The sequence below is a fragment of the Ammospiza nelsoni genome, chromosome 3 (genome assembly GCF_027579445.1).
Source record: "Ammospiza nelsoni isolate bAmmNel1 chromosome 3, bAmmNel1.pri, whole genome shotgun sequence".
NCBI classification, from domain to species: Eukaryota; Metazoa; Chordata; class Aves; order Passeriformes; family Passerellidae; genus Ammospiza; species Ammospiza nelsoni.
Window position 1 is genome coordinate 16,408,268 of NC_080635.1, and position 17,724 is coordinate 16,425,991.

The window sequence follows — 17,724 nt, forward strand, 5'->3', positions numbered from 1 at the left end:
ACTTACATGAATGCGTAGGAAGAAGATAACTGTTAAGTACCTGTGTGTAAAATGTTCTTAAAGCAGATATCCCAAACCACAGCATGGGGCAAACAGGTGAAATTATATTTTACCATATTTTACATCTTGTGGGTCATTATTGGTAAACTCTAGATATATAGTTTATTCTAGGATATTAGTATATGAACAATACTATATATAGTGCAGTTTATTATTTTGAGGCACCCCTCCATCTTAAAAGTGCTTGTAGTTTGGAGGAGAAGGAAGAAAACATCGTGAAGTTGAGGTTGTACGTGCCTAATGTTGCTCAGCATTTATTTGGGGTAAAAGTTATTTCAGTGACCAGTCACTCTCACAGCTACCTCTCTCCTCCTGCCACACTACCAGATCCTAGCAGTGGGGCAAGAGAAGGATGGAGAAAACACAGCAAGACCCTTGCCAGACTCACAGAAAGAAATGGCTGAGGCACTAGGGTTTTGTGGTGTTGTTTTACTTCGAAGAGTTACTGTGAAAATTGCTTTCTGCAAATGCAGATTACAGATATTAAACAATTTTCTAATTGGTCATGGAGCTAAGGCAGCTAATGGGGGAAAAAAAGCAGGTTTTTTTTAATTGCTTTTTTCACATGGTGTTTGTGCTACACCTGTGCTTATAATGAGAAAGGAAAATTAGTCTAACCTTCTGCTCACATGATTCTAATTTTCATGGTTTGTACAAGATAATGATAAACTGATTTGCAACACTGTTTGCTAGAGTCGAGAGGGGGTGTTTATTGGAAATGTGTAGAAAAAATTGATCCAATACTGTTGCTGACAAAACATGACCTAGTTCAGGTGTAAGGTTTCCAGACTGGCTCCTGGGTTTGCTGCCTTTGAGCCTGTTTCAGCAAGACAGGTTTGATAAAGACTCAACGTCTTGATTAATTTTTGCAGGAGTTTGGGTAATGGGTGTCAGTGGGGAATGGGAGATAGGAGGAGTCTGAAGTCACTGTGCTGCTCTTTGATGAGGGCAAAAGAAACAGCATGGGGCAGTGGTTTGCTATTCTTCTCCCCTCTAGTGAAGGCAAATGGGTGGGCAGAGCTGATTCCCATGGAAAGATCCTGGTGGCTTTATCTCTGTGGTAGGAGAGCTCCTGCTAAGCCACCCCAAGCAAAGGCAATGAAAACAAGAATCAGCTATTCCCTTGTGGACTTTTCTATTCCATTTTACAAGTGTGCTATGATTTAGCCCACACTCACACTTCTTCCTTTACTAGTAAATATTGTGGCATACATTTTTATTATTCTTTTTCTCTCTCACAAAGAGCACAAAGTCTGGTTATGTAGCTTTGCCATGACTAAGTCTCAATGTCGATTTTTTCCAAATGGATTTTAAGTAAACTTTCTGCTGAATGAAACCTCAAGAGAGATTCTTCAAGTGGTCTTCATTCAGACAGGTTCCCAGACAGGTTCCCAGCCTCCTGATTTCAGCACCATGAGGAGACCAGGGTACTTGTGATCTATCCCTTTCTTCTGTTTTGCTCCAAATTATTTTGAATATTTACAAATAAGCATTGCAGGACTAACTGAGTCAAAGAGCTACAAAAACACAAAGAGTGGGCTGCAGATAGCTATTTTTAAAAATGACTCTACCTCCTTTTTTTTTGTTATTTCCAAAGATCTTCTTTTCATTGTTCGGGGGGGCGGAATTTTCAGTAGTCCAGTAATTACAGTTTAACAAGATGTTTGCTGTAAATGGTCAGGCCTAGCTGGAGAAAACAGGATTATAAATTCAATTACTGTAAAGCTATGACCTCGCCTTGACCCCCTCAGACTTTGCATAAAGAGAGGGAGGGGGGAAAAAGCCCACCAAGAAATGGCTAGGAGGAATGCATGGCTCTGAAGTCCCCAGCAGTGTGACTTAGTGGTGATAAAAGTCCAGACGTTCCCTCATTTGATGGGGTTCTGCCATCACAGTTCATTATCTTAATAGTGGGCATTAAAAGGGAATTAGGTTTGCAAGAGGTAGGGACAGGTTTTGATAAAGAAAAAAATTGGAAAAAGAAGTCAGAGGACATAAGGCAGAAATTACACTAATGAGGGAGGAGGTAGCAGATGCCCTCATGAGCATCTCGCCGGCTTCACACATTTTTGTTTTTTTGGTGCCCCATTCTGTATTGAGAAGAGCGTTGCTGGCATTGTTTCCTGAAAACTCAGCTAATTCCCCCATGAAAAGATGAAATGGAAGTGTCCAACTGTGGTAAAAAGCAGGCAAACATAAATCAGCTTGGAAACCCCAAGGTTGTGTTCTCAAAGGTCATCCGGGTTAGAGGTTTAGCAGTATTTGCATCCCCATGCAGCCTGATGGAGAGCACCACAGTAAGGCGAGAGGGCTTGGGGATGGGTGGAAGACATCCTTCCCTAACCATTTGCTTTCCTCTTTTTTTCTTGCAGGTTTATTAATGCTAGAAGAAGAATAGTTCAGCCCATGATAGACCAGTCCAATCGAGCAGGCAAGTCCCCAGCAGTAACTGTATTCAAGCCACACAGGCAAAAACCATCCTCTAGCCATTCACCAGGAGGTCCAGTACCTGGTAAATAAGTGAGCATTGAATGCTGGGAGTGACTGACAATTAAAATGCAAGCAACTTTCTTTAATTATGACTAACAATTTTGGAAAAGAAAGACATTGAAAATTCAAAAAGGAAAAGTAAAATATTCTGTTCCCTGACCAGACTTTCTGAACACGATCCAACTTATTCTTATTATTTTTTTAGTCATTGTTTGGAGTTTTCCTTCCCAGCTCTTTCTGCTCCTGTGACCACTCCCTGGTGCATGGCTTGGTGTGGAATTGCTGTAAACTTTATTACCTGTCAAAAGGTCAAAGGGGTCAGAATCACTTGTGGGACTCAGTAAAGTTCAAAGATGTTCAATGAGGTAGAGCTTTATGTGCTTTAATAACCCAAGCCAGCTTACTTCTGAAGCCAGCTTTTAATGTACAGTGAAAACCACCAGTTCAGGTAGTGGTACTTGTATAGGGTTGTTTTGTCCCTTGGCTCTTCTTTTGGGATTGCTGAGCATTTGCTGTTTACTTTGGGGGTATTTATTTCTATTTTTTTAAAAGACTTTACATTTCCACACATTGGTTCTATCTGGGGTCTTGTCTCGTGGCTCTCTGCGGGTATTTACCATCAAGGATTATCATAGCCCATTACTCCCAGTTGGTTTTGTTTTCTGAGTCTCCCTGCCAAACTCTCCAAATGCATCGCTGTCCAAGATGCCTTTGGGCCACACTTCCTTTTCAAATACATTTGATTATTTGTCATTAGACATAAATATCTGGCATGGACGTGTTCAGGTCCTGCCTTTTGAAGGCACAAGGGTGTAATTTAACACACTGAGATTTCAGTGTGACTATTCCAGCCATAAAATCCAGCTCCTATACAGGTTTTTGCATTGACGTCAGCAGCGGCAGCAGCTGGAGCCGGGGCTCCTCATGTCTCAAGATTTCAGTTTGCTAACTTCGTTTCCAAACTTACAGAAGAAAATCAGGCCAAAACCAAGTACGCCTGTTAGTCCAACAGCTAAATTCGCACAGTAGATGTTTTCCCCTCTTTTTAGAGCTGGCATCAATAGCCCATGGGTGGGGGGATTGTGTCCCAATGCCATGAGAAAAGGTGACCATATTGGCTGTTGCTAAAAATAAATGTTCTGCACCTTTGCAGTAAGTCAAGGAACACCCTATAACCCCGATGGGCAGCCGATGGGAGGTTTTGTGATGGACGGCCAGCAGCACATGGGCATCCGAGCGCCAGGTAAGCCCCTGGGCAGCATTGCCCACTCACGGGTGGCCTCGGTTACACCACCACAGGTAAACACACCTCCGCCCTCTACCGCCGTCCCCGCTGCCTGCTTGCCTCACCTGTCTTCTGCCTACCTTCCACACCACTGGAAACCAGGCGTCTCCTTGCTCGAGCGGTCCTGGACCCTCTGCCATGCTGTGTTTTGGAAAGGGGCTTTTGGCACTATCTGTTGACTTTGCTCATTTTCTGGCATCTTCTTGGATTTTTATCTCCCTCTAGGACCTATGAGTGGAATGGGCATGAATATGGGCATGGAGGGGCAGTGGCACTACATGTAACCTTCACCTAGGTAACCAATGGCAAAGCCAGGGGGAAGTAAGTACAAACGAGGTCTTTGTTCTCACTTTGTCCGAGGGATATTTGTCTTCTTGCATTTCCCTATGTTCTCCCTGCCCATAGCCTCATGCTTGTTCCTTCCTTTCCATCCATCCATCCTACGCCTGGGCTCCTTTGGGTTTTCTCTCCCTCTGGTTCAGCTCAAGCTTTCCAAGCTCCCAAACCCCCGCGCGCGCGCGCCGTACACGGACGCTGCCGTACATCGACGCCGCCATACATTGATGCTATTATCCATCCCCGAGCACATGACAAAACAAGGAGCAGCCAGGGAGGTGGGGGAGCCCGTCGTCTTGGCAACAGACTGATTTGCAAAATGTAAGCGGTCTGCAGCAGCACAGGGAGAGGAAAGAGCATGTCCCCAAAGTGTCATAAATCTGTCTAACCGCAGTTGATGCATGAGTTACATTTCTCCCGCTAACCTGCAAGACACCAAAAAAGCCAAACAGAGACTTCTCATGGGGTAGGGAAAAAAAAAACCAAGCAAAACCCAGCAGCTTCACTTAGTTGCATTTTGGAAAGCAATGGATGAAACTTTGATTTTTTTCTTTTTTTTTCAAGTTTATTTCTCTTTGTCTGTCCATCATAATGGGATTACGTGTGGCAAAGGAAAAAGAGAGAATACAAAATAGAGGTGTGCGCAGCAGGCTATGGAGCTTAGCCCAGGCTAATTGACTATATCCAAATTAAGTATGCCATCACTTGCAGTGTGACAAATGGATTTGACTTATTCAGTATACAAAAATAGAGATCATTAATGCAATCTTCAGTGGCAGACCTTGCAAAGGAAGCCTAGAAAAACTGTCCCAGTTTTTTTTTTTCCCTCTTGTCTTTTTCGAGGGAAAAATACATTGTATAAATTTTTGGTTTTTGTTTTGTTTTTTTCTTAATAGTTAAGTGGTTTGAAACACCAAGACGCTTGGTACCATGTTTAAATGGTGCCTTACTCTGTTTCTCTTGCTTTTTTTCTGGAGTTTAAAGAGTTATTTCAGCGTCTTTGTTGTGCCCCCAGCCTATATTAACATAGGGTTTGAAGTTACCCAGGGCGAGTGTATTTCATAGTAGTCTTCTCTGAGCCCAAGTCAAAACTAAGTTTTAACAATTAGCTGTGAAAACATTCCTCTGAGCTTGGGAATGCAATAGCCTTATTACCTCATCATGAAAATTTCTAGCTTAGTTAATTTAAATATTGTTTCTTAGTTTCTGGGTCAATTAAATTTAAATGATGTATTTTATGCTTCGTGACCAATTAAATTAATAGGTTATTACAAAAAATATTATCATCTTTTTTGATTAAAGAGCTGTGAGTACAGTATATTTTATAAGCAATTTTCATTAGTTCAAAACTGTTCCTTTAGGCTAGATTAAGCAGCTATTCATTGCTAGAGCCTTGAGACCTGATTCCAAGGTGTTCGGCGCATTCACAGCGCGCTCTTACTTAGAACTAAAGCCAATTGAACCTACTTAGCAATAGCGTATGCCTTTCACCCTTGATGATTATGGAGCTTATAGCTCTCCGAAACAATACACCTGTCAGTTCCCATCAGCTACAGCAATCCAAGCAGAAGGCAGAGGCCCACAGAAAGCAGGAGGTTTTATTGTTTTAGGTCCAATTTTTTTCTTATTGTTCTCCCAAACCCACTGAAAGGTTTGACTGAGTTGGGAGTCTGATTTTTTTGCAGCCAGAGGTGATCAGGGGGATAAAGAAATAATTGATAACCGTTATTGATTATGTATATATTTTTAATGTGTCTAAAAATACAAGTTTGATTTAGCAATCATACTTCGTAATCCTATCAATTTCGGCTTCGTATGAGGCCTTTGTTCAGTGATGTATGTCCTTGCTGGATTGCATCTCTTTGAATGGCACAAATATTTGGGACAGATTCCAAGAGATCAGGCTCAAGAGCTAAATAAATAGCTGTTGATAAACCTTGACACCTATTTAACCCATTGCTTCTCCCAAGTCCCTTGTTAGCTGCTGCAGATTCTCTGCCTTGTATTCCCAGCGTGCTTTTACAAGTGGGGAGGCGAAGGCAGGTGGCTGGAGTAAGGCCAAGGGAATGGAGCCCACCTGAGAGCCCTCCATGTGGCATTAGCCATCTTCAGACTGGCACTGCCTCTGGCAAGCTTCCAGATCAGGAACATCTCCATTACATACATTCCTAACCAAAAAAGCAGAAAGCTGTTTTGTCTCCATAAACTCTGTATTTGGAAGGGAGGGGATGTTCTTGGGAGTTCTTTTTGGCTCGGGGGCCATTCCTGTCGCCGTCATTGTGAGCCATACACAGACTCCCAGCTGCGCAGCGGCACTCGCACGCCCACGGCCTCGCCGTGCCCCAGCGGAGCATTGGCAGCCCCATGGATGGCACAGCCAGTGCCACCACTCACCACCACCTCTTTCTCTCCCTCTGCAGGGCTGCAAAGTATGCCAGGGGATTATGTGTCTCGGGGTAGTCCAATGGGTATGAATATGGGACAGCCAAGCTATACGCCGCCCCAGATGCCCCCCCATCCTGCTCAGCTGCGTCATGGCCCCCCCATGCATACCTACATTCCTGGACACCCTCACCACCCAGCGATGATGATGCATGGAGGACCACCCCACCCTGGAATGCCCATGTCAGCATCAAGCCCCACAATGCTTCATACCGGCGAGCCAGCAGTGAGCGGACAAGTGATGGACATTCATGCTCAGTAGCTTAAGGGAAATACACGTTGTCTGCAGCGATGGTAGATTTCAAACATTGTCTTTCTGCAATGACTATGGAGTTCTTGGCGTCAACTTTGGACCAAGGGACGTTCCAATTCTTCACAGGGACCCTGAAAAGCAGGAAAACACCAACTGAAGTCAACTTCTGGGGACATGCTGAATACCTATATAAGACATTAAGAAAACAAAGAGTGAAATATTGTAAAATGCTATTATACTGTTATCCATATTACGTTGTTTCTTATAGATTTTTTAAAAAAAATGTGAAATTTTTCCACACTATGTGTGTTGTTTCCATAGCTCTTCACTTCCTCCAGAAGCCTCCTTACATTAAAAAAGAAGCCTTACACTTACCCTGCAAATGACAGAAAGGGCTTATTTGCAGGATTTTTAGAGCATTAAAATAACTATGTCAGGCAGAAGAATCTTTCTTCTATCCTAGGATTTCAGCCATGCGCACTCTTTCTCTCCCCCCCTCCTCCTCTGTCGTCTTTCTTCCCTTTCTCTGCCTTTCTCCCCATCTCTTTCCCTCTCTCTCTTTCTAGCCTGGGGCATGAATTTGCATGTCTAATTCATTTACTCACCATATTTGAATTGGCCTGAACAGATGTAAATCGGGAAGGATGGGAAAAACTGAAGTCATCAACAATGATTAATCAGCTGTTGCAGGCAGTGTCTTAAGGAGACTGGTAGGAGGAAGCATGGAAACGGAAAGGCAGTGTATTTGAAGCCTAATTGTCACATCAGAGCATCCTTGTCCCCATGCAGCAACCACCACCTTGTACATCACTTCCTGTTTTATGCAGCTCAAAACATGGACTGAAGATTTATTTTTAATATGTTGACTTTCTTTCTGGGCAAGACATCGGTCATGTGTGCATTTTTTTTTCCATAGTCCCATCATGGAGCATTTATGTATACATTGTAAATAAATTTTGTGCAAAAAGGACTGGAAAAATGATCTGTATTATTGCAATTTTTTGTAAAAGTAGCAGTTTGGTATGAGTTGGCATGCATACAGATTTACTAAGTGGGATAAGCTAATTATACTTTTGTTGTGGTTAAACAAATGCTTGTTGATAGCCTTTTTCTATCAAGAAACCAAGGAGCTAATTATTATTAATAATAATCATTGCACACTGAGTCTTAGAGTTTCTGATTGAAACAGTTTGGATTGTATAATAACTCAAAGCCCAGTTGTAGTAGTTTGAGTGCAGTAATGAAATCTGAATCTAAAATAAAAACAAATTATTTTTTGTCATGGTGACTCCACTGCTTGCAAAATTTGTTTCCTGTCCCCATGCAGTATTTGTAGCCATTCTATCCCAGGCTGAGAGCCGAGCATCTACGAAATTCAGCTGGCTCTGGAGATGTTACCTATCATTTGCTATTTAAATATCAGCGTCATATTTAAAGAATGTAAAACTAATGCTACGCTGCACAAAGAAACTTTCTTGGAACTTGCACTGTAAATTGTCAGGATGGGAACTGTTGCCTTTTAATAAATGTAATATCGTAGGGCATTATTGGACAGAAACTTGTAAATAGTGTTACCCCCTCTCCCTCCCAAATTATAGTCTAATACACAGTTCAAATTATTGAGTTTCTCACTGGAATTGAGCATACTGAGGAAAGAGGAAAATAAAACTTGGCAGACATTGTCTGTGCAATGCATATCTGCAAGGGGATGAGGTGCTGCTGGACCTCTGCGAGCAGGGCCAGTGCAGACCCTCATTAACCAATTTCCTCTCGCATTTGTGCTTTCTGCACCGCAGCCAGCGAGTGCGAGAGCTCCAGCCGGCCTGTGCACGCTGTGAGACCTCGTTCGCTTTAAGTCAAGTCACAGCTACACAAGAAAAAATAGAGATTCCCCGGGCTAGGAAAATGACACAAATATCTTAATTAAGGCAAAATAGTGCAGCCCCCCCCCGGCCTCTTGCAAGCCAGGCGGCGCCCCACGGGTGGGTCCCGGCCTGCAGGGCAGAATCCCGGGGGATCCCAGGGCAGAATCCCGGGGGATCCCAGGGCGCACTGCCGGGGGATCCCAGGGCACACTCCCGGGGGATCCCAGCGCAGACCCCCGGGGGATCCCAGGGCAGAATCCCGGGGGATCCCAGGGCAGAATCCCGGGGGATCCCAGCACAGACCCCCGGGGGATCCCCGCTCTGCGCGTCCCCCGGTACCCCCGCGCTGGGCGGGGGCAGGGGTGCAGCCAGAGCTGCAGGCAGTCAGTGCAGACCTTTCTGAATGAAGCAGGCCACCAAAGGGGGACTTCTCCTCCCCGGCTGGGACTTCCTCCCACTCTTTTTTTTTTTTTTTTTTTTTAACTCTAAATTTTCTTTCTTTTTTTTTTTTTTTTTTTTTTTTTGCCTCCTCCTTTCCCCCCCTTTTTTTAAAGGGCCGCTGTACCGCCAAGGAGGCTGAACATCCCGGCTCCTTTGTGAGGCCGGAGTAATGACATTTTTCTGCCAAAACGTGGATGAACGGGGCTCGCTTTTTTGCTTTTGTTCTTTGGTTTTGTTTCGTTTTGTTTGTTTTGTTTTTATGTGTTTGGGGTTTTTGGTTTTTTTAAAGATTTCTTGAAAGACAAAAACAAACCGCCCTCTCGCAGGCGAGGGCACACGCGTCCCTTCTCCTCGCAGCCGCTGCGAAGTGGGGCACAGACCTTCCTCCATGGGACCTTTTTTTTTTTTTTGAGGGGGGCACATTTCAAATTAAATCCACTATTACATTTAATCAGCGGTAATTATAACACATTCAAAATGAAGAATATGCCTTGACAGTATTTTTATTGTTATTGTTCATCGCATGATGTTAGACAGCTTCAGAGGCACAGGAAAGAGAAGTAAACGGGTTACAAATAGGGAATTATCCCTCGTTTAGCATTAAAATTCATTTAGATAAAATTGCCACAAACATTTAAATGGGAAGATTAGTTCCCCCTCACGCCTTATTGCACTCTCTCAATGGCTCCGTTAAGAACATTTTACACGTTGGAAATTCCGCCTTTTCGGGCCGCTCGCTGTTTCCTAGCTACCCTCCTTTCACCGCACCGGGGGGGCCCGGAGAGGCCCGGCAGGGCCGCCCGGCTGCGCCTCCGCCGCTCTCCGCGGCCCCGGAGGCTGCGCGGGGCTGCGCGGGGGCGGAGTGCGGGAGCGGGCGCGGCTCGCAGCCCGCTGTCCTGCCGCTGCCCGCCGCCGAGCAGCAGCAGCAGCAGCAGCAGGAGGAGGAGGAGGAGGAGGAGGACGAGAAGAAGGAGGAGGAGGAGGACGAGGAGGAGGAGGAGGAAAGCCGTCTTCGACTGCCATCTCTTGGGGGCTCGGGAGAGTGACCGGGGGGGGAATGCGGGGGCTTCGGGGCCGCCCGCGCAGCGCCGCGGATGTTGCGCGTTGCCGGACTAAAGTTTGCGCAGCCTTCAGCGACGCTCTGTTTTGTTGGTTTGGGTTTGGGTTTGTTTTTGTTGTTGTTGATGTTGTTGGGGTTTCTTCTTTCTTTTTTTCATATTGGCCCCGATTTCCCGCGTCCCCCTTTTATTTTCGTGCCCCGCAGAGCCGGGTGCGTGCGCTGCCGCGCAAGGCGAGCGCAGCGCTCTTCCCTCGCACCCTTTCAGAGAGGCTGCAGAGGGGCCAGAGCCCTCAGCGCGGAGTCCGAGCGCGCCGCTGCGCGGGGCCTGCCCTGCGTCTGCTCCGGGCACCCTCAGCCCAAGCGGGTTTTTCTGGGGCGACAGCAAATGCCAGCCAAGCTGAGCGGGGCAGACCGAGTCCCACTCCCGGCAGAGGGACTCGCGTGGGGTGTGCCTGCCCTGCCGGCTCGCCCGCAGCCGCTGCTGCTTTTGGGCTCAGAAGCGGCACTTTTCGGCGCGCTGTGAATATTTCCACTCCTGGCGCTGTTGCGCGTAAAGTTCCCGCTACTGGGGCCTTGTTGCGTGCTTCCTAAACCTGCGTGGAAAACAGAAAAATATTTTTCTACTCCCCTGACCTTGCTACGCCGCCCTTGATGATAACGTATATATATTTGTATTTCTAGTCATATATAAAATGGAACGGGCTTTTCCCGCGGGCCGGGAGGAGGCGGCTGTCCCCGGGCGTGCGTGGAACGGAGCGGGGGCGATCGCGCCTCGGGTGGGAGCTCCCGGTGCCTCCTGGAGGTGGCTGCTCAGCTCCCGGCCCGGGCTGGTGCTTTATGTGTGACAGCCAGCAAGCCCTCCCCGTCCCTTTAATGCGTGTGGAAATACCCGCATGCCTGTGTGGCAGCTGCTTCCAAAGCCCCAACTAACTCTTTTGGAAGAGCAGGGCGAAAAGAGTGAAAGGCGAAAGAAAGACTGTTCATTTTTTTCCTTTGGTGCCATTTTGGATGTCATCTGTTACCTTGGTGACTGTGCTCAGCCCCCAAAGCCCCTGGATTGTTAGGGAAAAAAAAAAAAAAAAAAAAAAAAGCATGCTATTTCTGCACCGTCATTTATCACTGTCACCGCATAATGATTCCCCTCGCAGCTCCTTATTGATGTTTGTAATTGCATTATCTCATAAAGGGAGGGGGTGGCGGGCCGGGATGATCAATGGAACCGCGCCGTGCATGCCGGGGTCAGGGGCTGCGGGAGGCGGCGGGGCCCCCCCGGCCCCCCGGCCCCGCTCCCCGCCTGGCAGACAAGTCCCGGGCTCGGCCCGGAGCGCGGCCCCGGCAGCCGGCGTGCGGAGCCAGCGCGGCTCCCTGGGGCCGTCCTGCGGGGACCCCCCGGTCCGGGAGAGGAACTGGGGGGGAAAACAGGGCTCTAGCGAGGGGAAAAATTAAAGTGGGTACAATGTGATTTGGCTGGGGAAAAAACCCATTGGTGAATTCTATCCCCAAATCCCGAATAGCCGCACGGAGGGCTGCGGTGCGGGGGTGCTGCCGCGGGACTCCTCGGGGCCCTCGGGCGCGGTGTCCCCTCGGGCGCGGGGGATGCGCGGGGCGCGGAGCGGCGGCCGCCCCGGGAGCGCTGCCCGGCGCACCGGCTGGGCCGGGGAGGGCGGAACGGGACGGGCACGGGCCCCTCGGCGAGGAGGAGGAGGTCCCAGAAACGCGGCTCGTTTTCCGCATTTAGCTGGGTTTTGCGCCGGTTTCTTTTTGCCGAGCGCTCTTTAGAGACGGCAGCGCTGCCGCAAACCCCCAAACCGGAGCAGCCCACGGGGGATTTTCCTCCTCTCCTTTCTGTCTCCCTCGGCTCTATAAAGATTGCCAACGAAGTAAAGATTAACTCCTTTCTCCCCCTCGTCGCCGCGCAAAATGAACTCCATGCACTGAGCCCAAAAGTTCAAAGAATTATTTCCCAGCCATTTTCCCAGGGGACGAGCCTTGCACCCCATAACCCGGGACTTGGGGGGACCAAAGCCGAGCCAGAATAGAGGGATGCTGGTTTTGCCACCACCATCCTGGGCAGTCCCGGAGCCTCCCTTTCAGGCGCCGCGCTAAACCGAGGGGGGAGAGCAAAATCCTGCTTGTCCTTCACCGCATTGATCAGCTCTCTCCCCAGGTTTCCCCCTCTTTAATCTTCCCTTGGAAATTTAGCAACGCTTTTATTTGGAGGTAATACAGCCTAAGTGTTATTGCTCTTTTTCCTATACCTACATATACAGAGAAAAGGAAAAAAAATACACACACATACATATATACATATATATTTTTTCCGTATTTCTTCCAGGAATGAGGGTTGGGCGCTACCATTAGCCTTGTAAAAAATCGCCGGTTGTCTGCTTTTACGTAAACATTCATGATTCCAAATAAACTTTCTAAGGATTTCAATTGGAAAGTGAAGCGGTCGGCGCTGCAAAGGCATTGTACTTAAAATTTCAAACGTGAACTAATCCAACTTAACTATCTTTTCCCTTTTCCTAGTCTGATAGTTGGCAATCTGGAGTTCCATACATTAAAAAAAAAATATTTAGTGCCATAGCCCACGGTTAAAATAGTGAAAAATTAGTCTCGTTTCAGAAATTATTTATTTATAGAACGAACATGATTAAAACATAAAAAACACACAAACTGCAGCTGCAACAAAAAAACCCCACCGTGATTTACGATTATTAAATCTTTGATTGCCATGTTAATGTTTCTTTTTCTACCTTTCATTTGCATTTTAATCTATCGAATCTTTACAATTTTGCTGCCTCCTACTCGAATGATTGATTACACATCTGAAAGAGGGAAAAAAAATCCTAAGCTTTCTAGGCGAGCTTCTATCTTTCCTCCCCCCTTCCCTTTGCTGGTTTGCTTTCTGAAACCTTCCTCAACAATGTTAATGCAAGCAGGACAAATTAATTATGCTCTTTTAAATGTCAAAGGTATAAATAAAAATGCTTCCACCCCTCCTTTTCCTCTCCTTTGCTCCTGCCCCAAATGGGAATATTTTTCCAAACCGCTTGTTTTAAAAGCAAGAAGGAATCACCCCGGTAAAATACAATTAAAAAAAATACTCGCAGCATCCTGAGTGTAGATAAATATTATTGCGTGGACATTTGCCTATGGAATGGGGGGGGAAAAAGAACCAGAGAGGCAGCGGGAGCCAGGGAGCCGTGGTGCAATCGCCCTGGCGCAGCGGCAGCGCTTTCCTTCTGCTCTGAGCCTTTGCATGGGGCTGTTCCCCGGACCCCCGCCCCAAAAAACCCTCACACAAGAAAAGGGGTGGTCAAGGTTCAGCCGCAACAGGAGAGGAGCATCCCCGTGGGCCGGGGTAGGGGTGGAAGGGCTGGGGTGGCGGTGTGGGAGCGTGGTGGTCCCAAAGGGGGGTCCCACCTGCTGGCAGGGGTGCTCAGGCGGGGTTGCCCATGGGGGACCCCTCCGTGGGGCCGCCCACGGACGGGGGAGACCGACCCGGGGCATGCCCACAGGTGGGCACTGAGCCGGGGGATGCCCGTGAAGGGAGCGCCGTGCCGGGGATGTCCCCTCGAGGGGATGCCCACCCACCCAGGGGATGCCCACGGCGGGTCACCCACCCGAGATGGGCCCCCCGAGGATGCCCGCTGAAGGCAGCCCGCGGGCAGGACTGGCACCTGCGGGCGCCTCTTTGGGGAGGAATCATCAGGAAAAATGGAAAGGAGAGCGCAGGGCGGGACAGGCGGAGGCAGCGGCGCGGAGGCTCCGCACCTGCGGGCCGGGAGCGACCCGCGAGGGCCGGGCAGACGGGGAAGATTTAGAGGTGAAGAGATGGCAGATTGTTAAGAAAGTAATAGTAAGGTGTCCCATATACTACGGTTTTATTGTGGGGTAGTAACTACTAGATTTATTTATTGCCGAGGCAATATAATAAAGATAATGACCGCAAACTCAAGATAAATGCTTACGCCCATAGCTGGTCAATTCTTTTTTATTTAAGAGAGTGATCCGGAGAGGTGAAAGTCATCTTCTCCCGACCACAAATATCAGTCTTGGTTTCCACCAGGTTATAAACATGATATGCAAATAATGGAGCTGCTGCCGGGCGCGGAGGGTTTGGGGTCGGCAGGAGGGAGGTGCCCCTTCCCTGGGCATTCCCCCCTCCGAGGCACCCGCAGAGGACAGCGCCGAGCCGGAACAACCGGGGAACGAGTGTCGCCACGGGGGAAGCGGGGAGCAGGACAGAAACACGCCACGCTCCCGAGCCCGGGGGGAAGTGCCCCTTGGTGGGGAAGCGCCCGGCGGTGCCCGTGCCCGGGGCGATCGAGTGTCAGCCCCACAATGGGCGCTTCTGCTCCTTGCGGGCGCTTTGATCCCTGCGCGGCCGGGAAAAAAGCCACCTGACAGCGATCTGCGGCGGGCGGGAGAGAGGGGAAGAGAGAGAATGAAGGGGAAAAAAAAAGAAAAAAAGAAAAAAAAAATTGGAGGAAGAGCTGAGCCGTACAATTTCGTGGTTTGTGCGCAGGGTAAAATTATAAGGTCGCAAAGTGCGAACAATCCTCCTCAATCTTTTACAACACCAGCGCTGCTCCCAGCCTTGGCCAGAGCCTCCCTTTCTAGCCGACCGTGAGTTCTCCTTTCCCCAGCCTGTGCCTTGGCTCTCCCGGCAGCTCCCGCCTGCTCCGGCCGCGCCGAGCGCATCTCCCCGCGCTGCGCGGGTGCTGCGCGGGTGCTGCGCGGGTGCTGCGCGGGCGCTGCGCGGGTGCTGCGCGGGTGCTGCGCGGGTGCCGCGCAAGGGCCGCTCTAACAGCGGGCAGCGCTCTCCGCCCCAGCGCGGCAGATCGTCTGCCGCACTTCAAAGGGTGATAACCTAATTGCTTCCAGAGGTTAAAAGTAATTAAGCTGTATTAAAGGAACTTAAATAAAACCGGTTTGCCGCGCGCTGGGTCCCCTTGTCCTTCAGAAGGTAAATTGAAATCCCGTTTCTGGAAAAACTGCGTTAAAAATCTTGCATTTATGTAACGTATGCGAAAAATGTAAACAGATTTCGTTTTTGAAAGGGTATGGGTAAAGTGGTGGTAATTATGTATAATTAATGCTGAAGGGAAAATGAACACATAATAGGTTCCAAAGATTAAACCATCTGTAACTATCAGGGGAACTTTTAAAGTTTTTCTTTTCCTTTTTTTTTCCTTTGCAAAAAATACATCTATTTCCTTTCACTAAGGATTTTTATATGTTAAAATTCAAGTCAATGCTTTCATCTCTGAAGTATTCTGATTTGAGAAACAAATCCCTAAAACGTTTCAGCAATTCTCAATCTACAACTTTGAAGAACATCCAGTATAAAAATAAATTGAGTGGTAATTTTAACCATTATTAATGTTTGTGGCACTTAATTTAGTTAGGTGCTGGTTTTCCATTTTTGATTACACCATAAGGAAATTATTTTGCTAAGAAATGTTGAGATAAAGTATAGGCATTCCCACACATTCTTTATATTTTTTCTGGCATGTATTTATTATAGTCTACTCAATCTATTTTAATTTCTAGGTAATGCATAATCACCGGAGCAAATTTTTTTTGCCCAGCAACATGTTTGCAAGGGCAGAACCAGACTGCAAAAATTTAGGTCCTGCACATCTGTACATGACATTAAACACAAGCAAATATAAATTTAAGTACATTTTTCCCACTATCTCAGCTCGACTTCACAGAAGTAAACCCAGTGCCTTTAACATTTGCAAAGGTAGGATTGTATCTAGCTTTAGCAACACTCATAGATGTTGAGGTGTGGTGTGAGCTGCAACTTCTGTCAGCAACTGTGTTTTTTCGATAACAGTAATTCTTAAGGTGTGAAGGTAGTGTTGCTAAACCTCGTGGATGAACAGACTAGTTGTTTTGCAGAACTGATGGCTAGAGAAAATAAATGCATTTGCACAGAAAGAACAGTTATAACTAGCAGGAACTGAAGTTTGAGCTGCTCTACCAGCTTAAACAGAGTTTAAACTGCTCTAGTATACACTTGAGAGATAGAAATTAATTGGCTCCTTTCAGTCCAGGTTCAGATCTGGTTCTGCTGCTGTTCTGAGTATGTGGGGGAAGTTTTCCTCTCCAAGAGGGAAGGCTAGATACCTCCTGTGGGGAATTCACCAGCTGGCAGTTCAAGATGAGGTTTAGGTTGTCACTCCCACTCCCCAATTATTGTGTCTAGCTTGGAAAAGTAAATTTTTAAGTAACAGTGCTGCTCTTTGATATCTGCCATACTGCGGAGGTTTATATGCGGCTTAACCCGTTAAATTAATTCTTAGACTTGCTCTTTTATGCAGAGGCCAAGCAGCTGAGTCTCAGCTTGGCATTTCTGGCAAAACCAGCTGAAGGTGCTGAAGACTCTGGAGCAATAAAAGGGTTTGCTCTTCAGGGGATAATCTACTTTAACCCCAAGAGCAGTTTTTGGGCTGCTCGCTCCTCAGCCTACCTGGAGGAGGATGAGCTGCCAGTGGATCCCAGCCCAGTGACTCACCCAATAACTTTTCCTGAACAACATCCACGTTGTGCAGACATCAAAGTGAATGCTTGGGCAAATGTTCATATGGGAAGGGTGTGGAGGAGAACAAGGCTCAGATGGGGATTGCAACCTGAGGAGCTTACTTTTGGAGTTGTATGGCCCAAGTAGTCATGGAAGCTCTGGAGCCTTTCAGAGCTATAAAATCAGCTTGCTACTGAAGTGCTCAGCTATTTGCTGATGACAGCACAAGGGCAGCGTGTGCAGGCAGGTGCAACCATCCCTGGCATTGGCCAGCATCTAACAATGGTGGATTAAGTCAGCTCCTATTCGGGTCCTGATAACTCATGCAACACCAGAAACATAAACTTCAGCCAAAGACTTTTTCCCAAGCCTGGGAAATCCCCTGCAGAACATCCCGTGTTAAAAAAAACCAAAACAACCCTTTCCCTGCTACCGGTGCCCTGGATAGAGGTAAAGGATAAAACCCCCACAGTTTGTCACTGTCTTTACCAGAGTAAATTAACAGCCTACTTCCCTTTCAAATGCCTTTTGATGTGCTAATCATCACGCACTCTGATTTACCACCTTATTCTTGCAGGGTACCTATGTGTCCAAGCACAAGTTGAACAGCAGATCAACAGGATTTCAGCTTCCAAGGACACCTTGGGTGATGCAGAGTCAGGGGTGGGTGTTCCAGCCTGGTGGGAAGGCAAACTGGCTTAGGGTGCTTCTGTTTGCCCCTTGATGGGAGGTGCTTTGTAGGTAACTTTCTTATGCCTGAAGTGAGTTGCTGTCTGTGGTTTGAGTTGATACCACTGACGGCTGCGAGCATCAAGATGGTGATGAAAAAGCAGGCCTGGTTTTTCCCTAAAATGTTGTGCTCTCAGTCCCTGTGAGTGGGATTTCCACCCCCCTTCCCAGCTGCTGCCCACAATGTTTTTTTGGTGATGAATGGCAATGAGGCTGGCCTGGCAGAGC

General features: G+C 47.5%; 1 protein-coding gene across 3 annotated transcripts in view; it reads left to right on the forward strand.

Annotated features, from left to right (window-relative positions):
* Positions 1-8,148, forward strand: part of MEIS1 (Meis homeobox 1) — a 108,222-nt gene extending 100,074 nt beyond the window's left edge. For 2 of the 3 annotated variants that reach the window (XM_059467959.1, XM_059467958.1), the window contains exons 10-12: positions 2,433-2,495; positions 3,708-3,793; positions 6,592-8,148. In XM_059467959.1, the coding sequence (XP_059323942.1) occupies positions 2,433-2,495; positions 3,708-3,793; positions 6,592-6,875 (433 nt within the window). In that variant the 3' untranslated portion in view covers positions 6,876-8,148. Of the gene's footprint in view, positions 1-2,432; positions 2,496-3,707; positions 3,794-4,060; positions 4,157-6,591 lie in introns of all 3 variants that reach the window. The other variant, XM_059467960.1, reaches the window with a different exon arrangement.
* Positions 8,149-17,724: the final 9,576 nt, after the last annotated feature.